General features: G+C 48.5%; 1 protein-coding gene across 1 annotated transcript in view; it reads right to left on the bottom strand.

The window, feature by feature from the left end:
* Nucleotides 1-14867, bottom strand: part of LOC309365678 (calpain-2 catalytic subunit) — a 35850-nt gene extending 20983 nt beyond the window's left edge. Inside the window, exons 1-5 of the mRNA XM_081903990.1 lie at nucleotides 14383-14867; nucleotides 9199-9268; nucleotides 4063-4181; nucleotides 3083-3216; nucleotides 2493-2661 (exon numbers count right to left, since the gene is read on the bottom strand). Coding sequence (XP_081760116.1) covers nucleotides 2493-2661; nucleotides 3083-3216; nucleotides 4063-4181; nucleotides 9199-9268; nucleotides 14383-14619 — 729 coding nt within the window. The 5' untranslated portion in view covers nucleotides 14620-14867. The remainder of the gene's footprint in view (nucleotides 1-2492; nucleotides 2662-3082; nucleotides 3217-4062; nucleotides 4182-9198; nucleotides 9269-14382) is intronic.
* Nucleotides 14868-15157: the final 290 nt, after the last annotated feature.

Here is a 15157-nt window from a genome sequence, read left to right as displayed (position 1 = left end):
CGATGCCCCGAAGCCGGGCGGCTGGGGGAGGCGTTCCTGCCCCACCGCCCGGCATCGGGACGATGCCCCGAAGCCGGGCGGGGGGGGGGGAGGCTTTCCCGCCCGGCCGCCCGGCTTCGGGACATCGTTCCGATGCCGGGCGGCTGGGGGAGGCTTTCCTGCCCCACCGCCCGGCATCGGGACGATGCCCCGAAGCCGGGCGGCTGGGGGAGGCGTTCCTGCCCCACCGCCCGGCATCGGGACGATGCCCCGAAGCCGGGCGGGGGGGGGGAGGCTTTCCCGCCCGGCCGCCCGGCTTCGGGACATCGTTCCGATGCCGGGCGGCTGGGGGAGGCTTTCCTGCCCCACCGCCCGGCATCGGGACGATGCCCCGAAGCCGGGCGGCTGGGGGAGGCGTTCCTGCCCCACCGCCCGGCATCGGGACGATGCCCCGAAGCCGGGCGGGGGGGGGAGGCTTTCCCGCCCGGCCGCCCGGCTTCGGGACATCGTTCCGATGCCGGGCGGCTGGGGGAGGCTTTCCTGCCCCACCGCCTGGCATCGGGACGATGCCCCGAAGCCGGGCGGCTGGGGGAGGCGTTCCTGCCCCACCGCCCGGCATCGGGACGATGCCCCGAAGCCGGGCGGGGGGGGGAGGCTTTCCCGCCCGGCCGCCCGGCTTCGGGACATCGTTCCGATGCCGGGCGGCTGGGGGAGGCGTTCCTGCCCCACCGCCCGGCATCGGGACGATGCCCCGAAGCCGGGCGGGGGGGGAGGCTTTCCCGCCCGGCCGCCCGGCTTCGGGACATCGTTCCGATGCCGGGCGGCTGGGGGAGGCGTTCCTGCCCCACCGCCCGGCATCGGGACGATGCCCCGAAGCCGGGCGGGGGGGGGGGAGGCTTTCCCGCCCGGCCGCCCGGCTTCGGGACATCGTTCTGATGCCGGGCGGCTGGGGGAGGCGTTCCTGCCCCACCGCCCGGCATCGGGACGATGCCCCGAAGCCGGGCGGGGGGGGAGGCTTTCCCGCCCGGCCGGCCGGCTTCGGGACATCGTTCCGATGCCGGGCGGCTGGGGGAGGCTTTCCTGCCCCACCGCCCGGCATCGGGACGATGCCCCGAAGCCGGGCGGCTGGGGGAGGCGTTCCTGCCCCACCGCCCGGCATCGGGACGATGCCCCGAAGCCGGGCGGGGGGGGAGGCTTTCCCGCCCGGCCGCCCGGCTTCGGGACATCGTTCCGATGCCGGGCGGCTGGGGGAGGCTTTCCTGCCCCACCGCCCAGCATCGGGACGATGCCCCGAAGCCGGGCGGCTGGGGGAGGCGTTCCTGCCCCACCGCCCGGCATCGGGACGATGCCCCGAAGCCGGGCGGGGGGGGAGGCTTTCCCGCCCGGCCGCCCGGCTTCGGGACATCGTTCCGATGCCGGGCGGCTGGGGGAGGCGTTCCTGCCCCACCGCCCGGCATCGGGACGATGCCCCGAAGCCGGGCGGCTGGGGGAGGCGTTCCTGCCCCACCGCCCGGCATCGGGATGATGCCCCGAAGCCGGGCGGGGGGGAGGCTTCAAAAGCCGTCCGGGGGCTTTTAAATCGCCCCGGACAGTCCCGGGGCGATTTAAAAGCCCCCAGTTAGGCAGGCAGGGGGGGCAAAAGTCTTTGCCCCCCCTGCCTGCCTTCAAAAGCCGTCCGGGATAGCGGGAAGCGCTTCCCTGCTATCCCGGACCGCTTTTAAAATGCTGGCGGTGGGGAGCAAAGCCTTTCGCCCCCGCCGGCCTTCCTGGACCTCTTCTGAAGTCCGGAGGGGGGGGAAGGCTTTGCTCCCCACCGCCAGCATTTAAAAAAAGGTCCCCGAGATTTCCCTATGGGCTTTCGTCTTGCGATGCAAGCCCATAGGGAAAATCGTCTAGCGAAGCGTCGCAAAAACCGAAAAACCCTTTCGTCTTGCGGGTTTTTCGTCTTGCGAGGCATTCGTCTAGCGGGGCACCACTGTATATTCTTAAAAAGGGTAGCCAGAGCAGTCTTATTTATTTTTTAATCTTTTAAAAAGCAATCTGATTTAGAAGCGTCTAATGAAGTGGAACCCTAGTCCATGAAAGCTTGTGCCCTACTAGAATTTGTTAGCATTTCAGATGCTGCAAGACCCTTTGTGTACTGAGGCAGGATTCTCGGGACCCAGCAAAGAATTGCTCAAATGCAACTATGAGGTGAAAATACACCCAGCCAATGAAGAGCAGCAACAGCTGCCTTTGCGCTGTTCAGCTGTTGCAAAGGGATGTTAACATATACAATGGAAGAGGTAAGGAGGATTCTTCTTTTGGGGCCCTTTTTTGCCCTAAAGTCTCATTCAAATTAACACCAGCCATTCTTATAGGAGGGGAAGGGCTCAGGATTTTCCAGTCCCTGTGCACTACCTGGAGGTTTGGAATTCTGTACTACCTCACAGTCCTCTAACTAAAGCAACCTTCCAGTTGCTGCATGCACAAAAGAACGTGGGACAGCTGGAAAGAAAACAACACTAACTCACATCAATAGAGCATCCCAGGAGAGAGCCCTTCTGAAGAGCCTTCTGGATGATTTTGAACAGGTTCGGCGGTGGCTTTTGCAGCTCGTACCACTCTGCAATTCCTCCAGTGAAGTCCTCAAAGCCCTCAGTGGTGCTTCCTCCAGAGAGAGCCTCATACGATCCATTCACCCTGTGTAAGAGGCAAACATGACATTTCAACTTTCTTTTCTTGGCCTTTGAAATTAAAGTGTAGCATAGCTAAAGCCTCACAATCAGGTGTCTGCACTACTGCTTCTTTTTCATTCACGAAAAGCCCAAGGTCAACATGGGATACATCAAAATGTTTGACACACAGATCTGATCATGTACCTTAGCTATATGTATATTAAATAATTACACTATTAATCCATATGGACTAGGGCCCCTGATGCTACAAAGAGGAATGATCCCTTCCTAATGCAAACCATTGTGATTCCAGTGTAGTCAACACACTTGATAAAGTGAAAGGTGTGGCAAGAGAAGGCTTGGCCTGAACAGGGACCAGGCAGGGGCTTGGGGTGCTCAGCCCCTGGGCCTGAGGTTCCCTACCTCTGATGCTGTGCTTTACTTACTTGGCGTAAGCCTTCTCCAGCAGAGCGCTCCAGAACTCACTTCTTTGGGCTGAATGAACAAAGAGGAGCTCTCCATCTTTGGTAGGTAGCTTGTCATCAACAACAACATCCACCCACTCTCCATACTGCCAGAACTGAAAACAAATAATCATCATCATCACAATGTGTTAGAAGCCATGCTCTTGACCACAGCTGAAAACAGCTTGGGACCAGGTTAGCTGAAGGAGCTTCTCCCCTTACACAATGGTCCAGACCTCAAGATAAGTTTCAGCAACGCTTCTCTGGGTGCCCTCAGTGAGGAAAGGGACTTCTTGGCGATAGCAGCTAAGTTATGGGATGCCCTCTGCAGAGCGTACTGCCTGGTGCCAGCTCGCTTCACCAAACACTTAAGTTTTGAGAAAGAGCTTTTTGAAGCTCTAAAAGCTTGCCACCTTATCTGCAGTGTAAGAGTAGGTTAAATATCTTCTAATAAAATATATAACCAATACCGGCCCCTTTCCTCAACCAGGTGCCTTCCAGAGCTTGTTGGACTATAACTCCCATCATCCATGATCACTGGCCAAGTTTGCTGGGGAGTCAGACCCCAACATTAACCTGAGGGCACCAGGCTGAGGAAGGGTGACTGATACCACTCTGAATGCTATTCATCCCAGAAAAATCCCTATAGCTCAGGTGTACAAAAAGGTACTTGTATCAGGAGAGCATTACCTCCAGATAAGCATGCAGCTTTAAAGTTGTTTAAGGCAAAAGGATCAATCACTGCCTTGAGCAACATCCAAAGGGTAATTGTACAATGTGCACATTCTTCCGGGAGGGGTGGGTCAAGTCGGTTCACACCTGATTCTGCAGAAACCAAATTCCTGAATCTTCCCTACCCTCCATTGCATGCATACCAGGGTATCAGTTGATCTGGCAAATACAGTGCTAATAAAGCAGCATAACCCTTCCAGGGAAAAGGCAGAAATCAGTATCTGTGGCACCTGGAAGTGGAATATTCCTGCATATCTGTCTTTGAAGCTTTGATCGCTGGGCACAACTCTAGCCAAAACTTCTTCATTCAACGTGAGAGAAGCAATGGCTGCCAGGAGCCAACAGTCTCCTGTGAAAGCAAAACAAAAGTATTTCCCATTAGTCTCCATGCTCTTAAATAAATAAAGGGGGGTGGGGGGAGAAGCAAAAGTAAGGCACTTTAAGTCCTATTGATCTTACCAGGAGAGATTAACATAAGAGCAGGACAGAGTACTGTACTTCTATACTCTAATTATGGTGGGGTGGGTGGGTGTGGAGCTTGTATTGTGCTGTTGTGGTGATGTGAGGAGGGCAATTTTTAATTACCTGCTCCCTTAAAATCAACTGGGGAGTTGATCTGCAACAGGTCCAGGTGTCAAGTTGCACCACCAACAGGGGCACGGGCATGGTCTTGGAAGACCAGTGATATTTGGCATAGAATAGTTGGGAAGCCTTCCTTAAAAAATTGGGAACAGTAATAAGCTTTTCCCAAGACGGATTGAATACAGAATTACCAGCATGTTTGGACTTTCACGTGTTTTTAAAGAGCTGATTTCAGTCTCTGCAGAATCTTGCTTTGAGAATTCTGGATTAATCTGATCCATCTAAATGATATTAACAAACAAGGTCCTCCCCAACACATGTGGAAATTCACTGATGCCCCTCTGTTCCAGCAGATTTTTCCATCTTTTATAGTTTTGCCACCTGTGAGTCAGAGAAGCTCTGTAGACTGGCTCTGCCTTCCAGAATCGGATGGTTAGCTGCTAACCAGTGCTGCTGGATGAGAGCCAATGTACGCTCCTCTCCTCACCTTTGGTGCCTCCAGCGGCACTGCAGTTTACCAAACACACAAACAAAACACAAATTACTGAATAAAGAAGTCAATGGAGGGGAAGGGGGAAATAACTTCAGCATTTTCAAACTGAATAAACAGAACTCTACTGTCAAGATCAACTGTCTGTGATGACTGTTCAATGCTAATGAACTCTACTGGCACATCAAAGCATCTCGAGATCTCTTATCATCCAAAGGCTAGATAGGTCCTGAGAATCTTTGCCGTAAGCCAATGAAGATCTTGATTTTGCAGCTGTAGAGTGCCTGTGCTTGCATCATGGACTCCTTCTCTTTAGTAAGTGCTCATCAACAGTGATGCTTGGCAAGTAAAAAGGTAAAGGTAAAGGTAATGTATCCCGGACGGTTAAGTCCAGTCAAAGGTGACTATGGGGTTGCGGCGCTCATCTCGCTTTCAGGCCGAGGGAGGCGGCGTTTGTCCACAGACAGCTTTCCAGGTCATGTGGCCAGCATGACTAAACCGCTTCTGGCACAATGGAACACCATGACAAAAGCCAGAACACACGGAAACGCCATTTACCTTCCTGCCCCAGCAGTATCTATTTACAGTGGTACCTCAGGTTAAGAACTTAATTTGTTCTGGAGGTCTGTTCTTAACCTGAAACTGTTCTTAACCTGAAGCACCACTTTAGCTAATGGGGCCTCCCGCTGCCGCCACACGATTTCTGTTCTCATCGTGAAGCAAAGTTCTTAACCTGAGGTAATATTTCTGGGTTAGTGGAGTCTGTAACCTGAAGCGTATGTAACCTGAGGTACCACTGTATCTACTTGCACTGGCGTGCTTTCAAACTGCTAGGTTGGCAGGAGCTGGGACAGAGCAATGGGAGCTTACTCCGTTGCAGGGATTCAAACCGTCAATCTTCTGATCAGCAAGCCCAAGAGACTCAGTGGTTTAGACCACAGTGCCACTCATGTCCCTGCTTGGGCAGGTACTTAGCAGCAGACATACAGAAAATGCCAATTACAAAAACAGGCTGGGCCCCTTTGAACAAAGAGGTGCCTCTCTTGGAAACCCAAGAGAGCTATCCAGAAAGAGTTGCAACTTCTATTTAAGGCTCATTCTTGTGACATTTTTGGATTCCCCGTAATATGGTACATGGTGGGAAAGTGCTTCGTTTTTAACAAAGCTGATTTGGATCCCAAACAAGAGGTGAACCAGACATACCAGAAACCAGAATGAACTGATAGATACAGATCTGAACCAAATATTGTGGGAAGTGCATTAATTAGTGCGCAGTTTCTGACAAGTGTGTCCCCCTATATAAGCTACCGTATCTTCTTAAAAAGTTGATGGTTTTGCCTCTGTTCTCCTGCATGCTGCTTTGGCACAAGAATTTCCTTCCTTTCTATAGTGGTTTCACTTACTGTGAGATTTCCAGAAGAGAATCTTCTGGTTATGGTAAAAAAAAAAAAAGTAGATACATGAGAAATGGGCAGTAAAAGATGCACTTGAAAAAGAATACATAATCAGCAGAAGCAATTGGGAAAGCTCAACTGCTTCAATCTGTGCACATATTAAACTGTTCCACCTCAAAGCCCACAGCAGGATAGGGTGAGCATGAATATATGTATTGCAAGCAGTGATGATGGTGCTGTCAACAGCACCTCCCCAGCTGAAAATATTAGAACTGTACACCGCTCTAGTGAGTAAAATAGGAGATCCTCATGGCACAACAACACAGTATTGTAGAAAAAATGCATACATGAATTTTTACAATGTAAATGCAGTTTTAATTTCTGGGGAAGATATATCTGCTACTGAAATCAGAGGGGAAACACTAGCCTATTTATAGCTCATTGCTGTGATACTATAGCAACATCCTTTGGAAAAAAAACCCCATAAATATTGAGCATGCTTCCTCTATGCAAAAACCATTCTGCTAAAATGACTCACTGTGCGCAGCGAGCTTTGCAGTAATATGCAACTATGCAACAATACAAGATACACATAAACATAAAAAATACTAGAACCTGAGAAAACTCATCTAAAAATTCCTAAAAGATTAATTAATTAGTTCAAAGGAAGGGCTTTTTTAAACCCACAAAGCTTTATAAATTTTACAGTGCAGTAAGTTTGCTAGAGTCTGTAACGTTCAGTGGCCCAATTTCGACATCACATTAAGCCACAGTTAAAAACAAGCTATTGTTTGATGTGTAAGTGAACCACGCCGGTGTATGCTGCTGAAAACGTCTCACTCTGCTCCAGCTATGCCACTGGGTAACATGTCTGGCTTGTTGTGACATCCAAATCTGGACTCGTGAATCTTTTCCTGTGTATGGATGTCACAACAAACTGCACTTTCTTGCTTTTTGGCAGCTCACATATAGCAGCAATGTGCATACTGCATACTCAGATTAAACCGCACAGTTTGCTTCAAACTAAGGTTTAATGTTTGCTTTAAACTATGGTTTAATGTGATGTGCAAACCAGGTCATTATGTACCGTAAGTCTCAAATTAGCATGGACCGCCTGTTTTGCACACTCACTGCAAGCCATACAATCTGAAGAATATAATGAATGCTACATTCTTCTTAGTTAAAACAAGCTTCATTTTTAAAAGGGGGAAAGGTATTGTAAGTGCTAAATGACTGATTGCTACACCGAACTTTCTCTCCATGTCACAATGCCAGAGTGCCTTTCATCTGGACAGGGATAGCCTAACTACTGTTGTCTATGCTCCGGTAACTTCAAGGTTAGATTACTGCAATGTGTAGGGCTGCCTCTGAAGATGGTTTGGAAACTTCGGCTGGTGCAGAATTCAGTGGCCAGGTTGCTCACTGGAGCCAAACGGTTTGTGCATATTGCACCGATCCTGGTCCGACTGCACTGGCTAACAGTTAGTTTCCGGGTCCAATTCAAAGTGCTGGTTTTGACCTATAAAGCCTTAAACAGCTCAGAATTTGCCAACCAGTGCCACAGTGCACACTACTTTGAAAATGGCAGGTTAGAGGAATGTTGCAGACTGGTGAATGACACAGTTTCTTCACACACGAATCTGCTTAATCCCTGAAGTTTCTAAGTGGTGTACATAAAAATTACAAAAAGTGGATAAAATCAATTAAAGTTAATAATAATAAGAGACAGAAAACTTCCTTAAAATGCTTGTTGGAATAGTAAGGTCTTGCTGCGACTACTTGAGGTGCGTGACAACATGAAATCCAGAACAAAGGTGCAGTATGGCTCTGCGTCCAAGAAAAATGCAACATTAAATAGGGTTTAAGGTGTAGTTTGTGACACTGCAAGGGCAAAAAGAAAGGAAACCTTACACGGGTGGCGCTGTGGGTTAAAGCCTCAGCGCCTAGGGCTTGCCGATCAAAAGGTCGGCGGTTTGAATCCCCGCGGCGGGGTGCGCTCCCGCTGCTCGGTCCCAGCGCCTGCCAACCTAGCAGTTCGAAAGCACCCTCGGGTGCAAGTAGATAAATAGGGACCACTTTCTAGCGGGAAGGTAAACGGCGTTTCCGTGTGCAGCTCTGGCTCGCCAGAGCAGCGATGTCACGCTGGCCACGTGACCCGGAAGTGTCTTCGGACAGCGCTGGCCCCCGGCCTCTTGAGTGAGATGGGCGCACAACCCCAGAGTCTGGCAAGACTGGCCCGTACGGGCAGGGGTACCTTTACCTTTACCTTTAAGGTGTAGTTTGTGACACTGCAAGGGCAAAAAGAAAGGAAACCTTACAAAAGAACATCGTAGTTTGCAGCTATGAAGTAATGCCAATGTCATCATTTTATTTGTCCCTGGATTCAGCCTGTTGAAATCAATGCATACCTGCCCTGAAGCACAAACAACATTCTTTTCTTGGAATGAAGTGCAATTTGCATGAAGGATGAAAAAAAGGAGTCTCTTATCTGGAAGTTAAAGTCAAATGCCACAAGCCAGCGTTATCTCATGGATACGGAGCGCACACAACACTCTGGAGGGAAAATGATTCAGGAAGAGGCTAAACTGTGTTGGAACTGAAGGGTGCTAAAATCAGAATTCTGATGCAATGATAAAAGAACCCAAGGTGGAGTAAGATGTGGTGATAGTCTGATCTTTGTCTAATCACACAACAAAGAGAAAATATGATGATTTACATGGCTGAGAGGAAGCTACGTTTCCCTCCGAAAGGTGAAGAGAAAAATAGCCTGGTTTAGTTTGAGGCTGACATGATGAAAAGCAGGTTTATACATTTTTAAAATAAAGTAAATATATCTAAAACAAGGTAGGCATCATGTTAAGAGTGCTTCAACAGGAAGTTAAGCAAAGTCTCCGTCTTACCTAAAGCTCCTTGGCAGATATCAGTTCTGGTGGCACCTCCAACAATAAACTGAGGATTGGAACACAACTCCTGGCAAAGCAAGTAGTAAGAAGAAATATGTAAGAAAATAAATTTATTTAAAGTTATGGACATTCCAGGCTGATCTCCAGAGCCAGTGTGGTGTAGTGGTTGAGAGCAGTAGTCTTGTAATCTGGGGAACCAGGTTCCCGTCTCCGCTGCTCCACATGCAGCTGCTGGGTGACCTTGGGCCAGTCACACTTCTTTGAAGTCTCTCAGCCCCACTCATCTCACAGAGTGTTTGTTGTGGGGGAGGAAGGGAAAGGAGAATGTTAGCCGCTTTCAGACTCCTTAAAGGGAGTGAAAGGCGGGATATCAAATCCAAACTCTTCTTCTTCTAGCAACCCTGGTATCTGTACATGTATGTCTATGGAGTGTTGGGATTATGTTTCCCATCAGCTGCAATCCTGCACATGGTTAGGCTGGCTAAATCTCTTTGAAGTCATTGGGGTCTAAGCAGACCAGCTATGTACATGACTAAAATCCAAAAGAGGCACTAAGTCAGCAAAGGCTGGGTATAATGAAAAGCCAAAACCTCTAAAATATTTGTTCTAGACAATGTTCTAACCACTTCAGAATCTCGGAGGCAGGCATCCAAAAAGGAGTTCTTAGTGGCAATTTGTGCTATTACCCTAACCCATGGTCTCCCAAATTTGGGTCTTTGGACTACAACTTCCATCATCCCTAGCTAGCAAGACCAAAGGTCAGGGAAGATGGAAACTATAGTCCAAAAACAGCGGGAGACCCAAGTTTGGGAAAACCTGCCCTAACCCCTTTCTCTAGTTCAGAATTGTGGGCAACTTTTTGATGCACTCAGAGACAGAAACAGTACGGAAGATATTTCTTACCTTTTGATCTGGTAACTGTTGGGAGCCAAAGTGGTGCGAGTAAGCCCCACTGAACACATTGGGACTTGCTTTGGAGTAATAACCGATAGGGTTGTGCTGTGCTGATACTTTCTGAGGTTTCCCTCTCTACATGGACGTTAATATATTCCTTACTTCTGGTTTAATATGACTGATGCTATTTTTCTGTCAATTTTGTTAACGGTTAAACTCAAGGAGATTTTCTTCTGGATTTACTAAGCTGAAATCTGAGATTCTCTGCCCTTATGCAAAGCATGCAGCCATGGAAACGTCATCCTTGAATACACAGAGGCCTCCACTTTCCTCAGCTGACTTCTCCTTCAAAGAGCATAATACTAAGACTTATGGAGGTCTGGTTGGCTCGTACCCTCAAGGAAAAATATTTATTTTCATGTGTTCCTGGTGCTGCTTAAAAGCTGCTGGACATGTTGAGCAAGAAAATCCCCTCTATCCAAAAGAAAACCACATGCCTCTGAAACACAGAGGGGTCTTTCTTCACAGTATGTTTTGGTACAGAGCAGTTTGCAACTATACACACCTTCACGAGATAACATCACCTAAAGCAGGGTTTCCCAAACTTGAGTCTCCAGCTGTTGTGAGACTACAACTCCCATCATCCCCTGTGGTCAGGGATGATGGGATTTGTACTCCAAAAACAGCTGGAGACCCAAGCTTGGGAAACCCTGTTCTAAAGTGGCAGCTAATATCCATTTGTTCATACACACAGATGGGCATGTTTTCAAATTAGTGCTGAATGGTGTTCTCTGTTCCCCTCCCCTCAATTAGCGCTTCCACAGACCTTAGTCTTTTTTAAAAATGAAAAAAATCCTAGTCTTCCAAAAGGGAGGGTATGGAAACTGGTGTGTTGATATACTGATATACAGAGGATATACTGAAATACAGAGGATATATATCAGTATATAGAGGTGGCCAAGCTACTGCACCACTTCCAATTTTACCTACTTCATCCATAGACAAGTTAAATATGGTGATGGGGAGTAACACACCCCTGCAACATCACTAGGCCTGCCCCAATAGAAGATGACCTGAGAAAAAACAACTCTCAGTGTAAAAAGGTGTTGTGCCAAGAATGCGCTTGAGAAGTACATTCTTGGCACGAAACAGATTGTAACTGTTCCAGCAGAATGTACTTTAGACTGACAAGTAGTGTGGGGCAGGGATGAAACAGTGATGTCATGTGTACAGCACACCCCAAAAAAGAGCCTGAATGCACATCATCACGCAGTTTGAATGCGCCACAAATTATAAGCAAAATTTGCTCTTTCAGCATTGTAAATAAAGCATGCAAGCATGTAAATAATTGTGCATTCAAATTGGACTCTGAAAAGTACAGGTACTAGATGGATAGAAGGCAGATGCATCAATAAATGCATCTATGGAAGTGAGTGGCTGCCAAGATAAGAAAAGGACGGGCAAGGAAATGAAGGGTGGAGAGGTGACTTAAACACAGAGTTCAAAGCCATCAAACCCAGCCTCTTGCTGCAAATCCACTCATGCAGCATCCCTGATCAGTGGACATCTAGCTACTGCTTACAAACTTTTAAAGAAGGACTATCCACCACCTTTTGAAGCCTAGTATATGGCCTAATATAAAAGGAAAGCAGGAGGAAATGAAAGAACAGGTGAGGGCACACCATCTATTGTCCCTCCTGAAAACATAAAACAGGAATATTTCACAATGTAGGGGTAGGGTGTGGTGCACAGGGTGGGTACAGTGCATGAATAGGACTGCTGAATGAGCATAAGAACGTAAGAAGAGCCTGCTGGATCAGGCCAAAGGCCCATCAAGGCTAGCATCCTGTTCTCACAGTAGCTAACCAGATGCCTGCAAGAACATTGCAAGCAGGAAATGAACACAAAAGTACTCTCCCCCCCTGCAGTTTCCAGCTTCCATTCAGTAGCATTGCTAGCCATCACGGCTAGTTGACAATGTAAAACTACTTTGCGAGGTTACTGCTAAATGAGAATCCAGGATTTGCGTACACTTGGGCATATTCACCAAAAGTAGCCTCCCCAGTCAGTGGCTGCCTCTGCTTCAGCCATAACATTTAGAAGACCTCATCACAATGATCAATACCATGGGTAGCCAAACTAAGGCCCGGATCCAGCCCAATTGCCTTCTAAATCCGTCCCCCGGACGGTCTAGGAATCTGCGTGTTTTTACATGAGTAGAATGTGTGCTTTTATTTAAAATGCATCTCTGGGTTATTTGTGGGGAGTAGGAATTCATTATTATTTTTTTCCAAAATATAGTCTGGCCCCCCACAAGGTCTGAGGGACAGTGGACCGGCCCCCTGCTGAAAAAGTTTGCTGACCCCTATACTATGGATAATGACTGCATATAGGCATCCTATGGAGCTGCAGAGACTCTCAACATGAACGATGTGGCATCCCCATGGCAAGTGAAAGATGTATTTTGGCCTTATGAACAGGAGTATGATTATGAGTGTGGTTCATGAAGCATAGGGCAAAAAAGGTAAGCATGAAAGCCTCCATGATTTGAGTAAAGATGGAACTTTGGCTTTCTAACTACCATTTATCCACCTCATTTCACCTGTGCCTTGGTATTTTCAGACTTGGCATACTTCCTAAATGCCTACAACCTTCCTAGCCCACATGAGATAGAGGGCTCGTGGCCTGCTTGGAGGTGTTATTCCCATAGGCAACTGGTTGGTCACTGTAACCACAGGATATTGGATTAGCTAGGCCCTTGGTCTGATCCAGGAGGGCTCTTACGTTCACACGAAACAAAGATAGTCAGTGAGCTTAAACAATCAAAACTAGATTTTTGAATCCTCCATAGTAGTCTCTCAGAAATCCCCTTAATTACTACTGTGTTTGGATTGATGGGCGCTTCCTCTTACAAAATATGGGAACTTCTTTCCCTGTAGAAAGCGACAAGTGCATTTTGATATTGCCTCTGTGCCTTAAACACACTTGCTGCAGTGTGTAGATGAATCCCCATGAAAGAAAGTGGTACTTACTTCTGAGTAAACATGCCTAGGATCCCACTAGCTTACAGGAAATTATATTGCATCTGAAGAAGTGTGCATGCACACAAAAGCTTATACCCAGAACAAACTTAGTTGGTCTCTAAGGTGCTAATGGACAATTTCTAAATTTTTTTTGACTGTGTCAGATCAACACGGCTATCTACCTGAATCAGGAAATTATATATTAGCTCTGTAACATCCTACGGGAACTAGTATTCCTATCAGGCATTAGTTTGTATAGAAGCAAACGGACATGCTGCCAATCTCAGTCCCACCCTACTCTGCCTCCCTTTACAAAGGAAACATTTTTTCTAACTTACTCATAACTTCTGCTGCATACACAACAAGCACACCATCCTACTCTGCATCAACTAAACCACAATGATCACCACCTCCCATGCTCCCTACAACCAACCCAAATTAGAATCCCTACTTCTAGTATAAAAATGCATTGAAATGATAAGAGCAAGCAAACTCTGTTGGCACTCTAGTAAATATCCTAAATGGATGCATACCCAATTGGCAAAAGGATGACTACGAGACTTGGAGTGATCCTGAGTATCAGAAGTTGATCTTTTCTTTTCCTCCCTTCCACTGTGATGGGCCACAGCCAAGAAAGCCAGATCCCGCACAATTCAGGCAGGGGTGGGCCGATTCCAAGAGTACAGTGGTACCTCGGGTTAAGTACTTAATTCGTTCCGGAGGTCTGTTCTTAACCTGAAACTGTTCTTACTCTGAAGCACCACATTAGCTAATGGGGCCTTCCTGCTGCCGCCGTGCTGCCGGAGCCCAATTTCTGTTCTTATCCTGAAGCAAAGTTTTTAACCTGAAGCACTATTTCTGGCTTAGTGGAGTGTGTAACCTGAAGCGTATGTAACCCGAGGTACCACTGTATATGCAATGCAAGGGATCCCATAGGATCTTTAATTTAGGAATCCGGGCCTTCTGAACAGAAAGTTCCACCCACAGTCCCAGTTGCTAGTTACACTCAAACTCCCAAAGAACTAAATTCAGGTTCAATTCCCCGCCCCCGTTTCCACCTCTCTTATTCTCTCTCCCCAAACCGAATGGAGAATCCCGTTCTCAAAACCGCCTCGTAACTATTTCCCTCTTTAACTTAAGTCTTTGTTATGTACTGAGTTGAATAGGACCCAAAATGCAGCAGTCTGATTGGTCCTAGAGCAACACTTCGCCCCCATCCCACCAAGGGTCCCGCGTGAACACGCGAGCACGTCTGAACGCCTACCGTCGGCCTCTTCCACACGATGCCCCTCGTTTTGTAGGAGTTCGGTCCCAGCTCCTTGTAGCCCAGGGAAGAGGCGGCCGCGGGGAAGGAGGGATCCTGGAAGAGCTTCCCCGCCTCGAGGCACTCGTCCCGCAGCGCATGGAAGTCCTGGTTTAAGTACTTCACGGCCTTGGCATTGGAGCCTAAGCCTCGGGCGACCTCCCTGTCTTTTGCTAATTTAGCTGCGAGACCAGACATGATGGCTGTTCCCTTTTGTTGCCGCCGCCGCCGCCAACTCCGGAGCTGGGCATAAAAATGCGAATCTCCTCCACGCAAATGACGGCGGCGAAGCGGGCTGCCGATGATTCATGCAACGGGAGGAAAACTCTCATCACTGCGCTCGGGGTGTGGCCGGTCGGCCTTCGAGATCCAGGCGGTGCAAGCGGGCCTGTCGCCCACCAGTTCTCGCTGCAGCTCGGCCGAGGGCCGCTGTAGGCGAAAGGGGCAGCGTTTCCCGCGCTTTTTATGACTATTGCAAAGAGAAGAGCAAATGTCCTGCCGGGTGGGGTGGGGGAGGGGACTGACGCCTTTCCACACACAAAGCTGTTTTGCCAAATTGTCACACGCGCCGTTATAAGGGCACGCGCCTTATGAACTTTTAGCATTTCACCGATGAATATGGAAAGACTCTCACAGCAACCTTATTCTCACATTCTCCCCATCTCTTTGAGGCTGCGCGCCTCGAGGGGAAACGAGTGCCAAACAAGGAAGCAAGCAACACCCCCCGCCCCGCAAC

The sequence above is a fragment of the Podarcis melisellensis genome (genome assembly GCF_964234715.1).
Source record: "Podarcis melisellensis genome assembly, chromosome: 3".
NCBI lineage: Eukaryota > Metazoa > Chordata > Lepidosauria > Squamata > Lacertidae > Podarcis > Podarcis melisellensis.
Note: the sequence above shows the minus strand (reverse complement) of the source record. Positions and strands in the feature narration are given on the sequence as shown.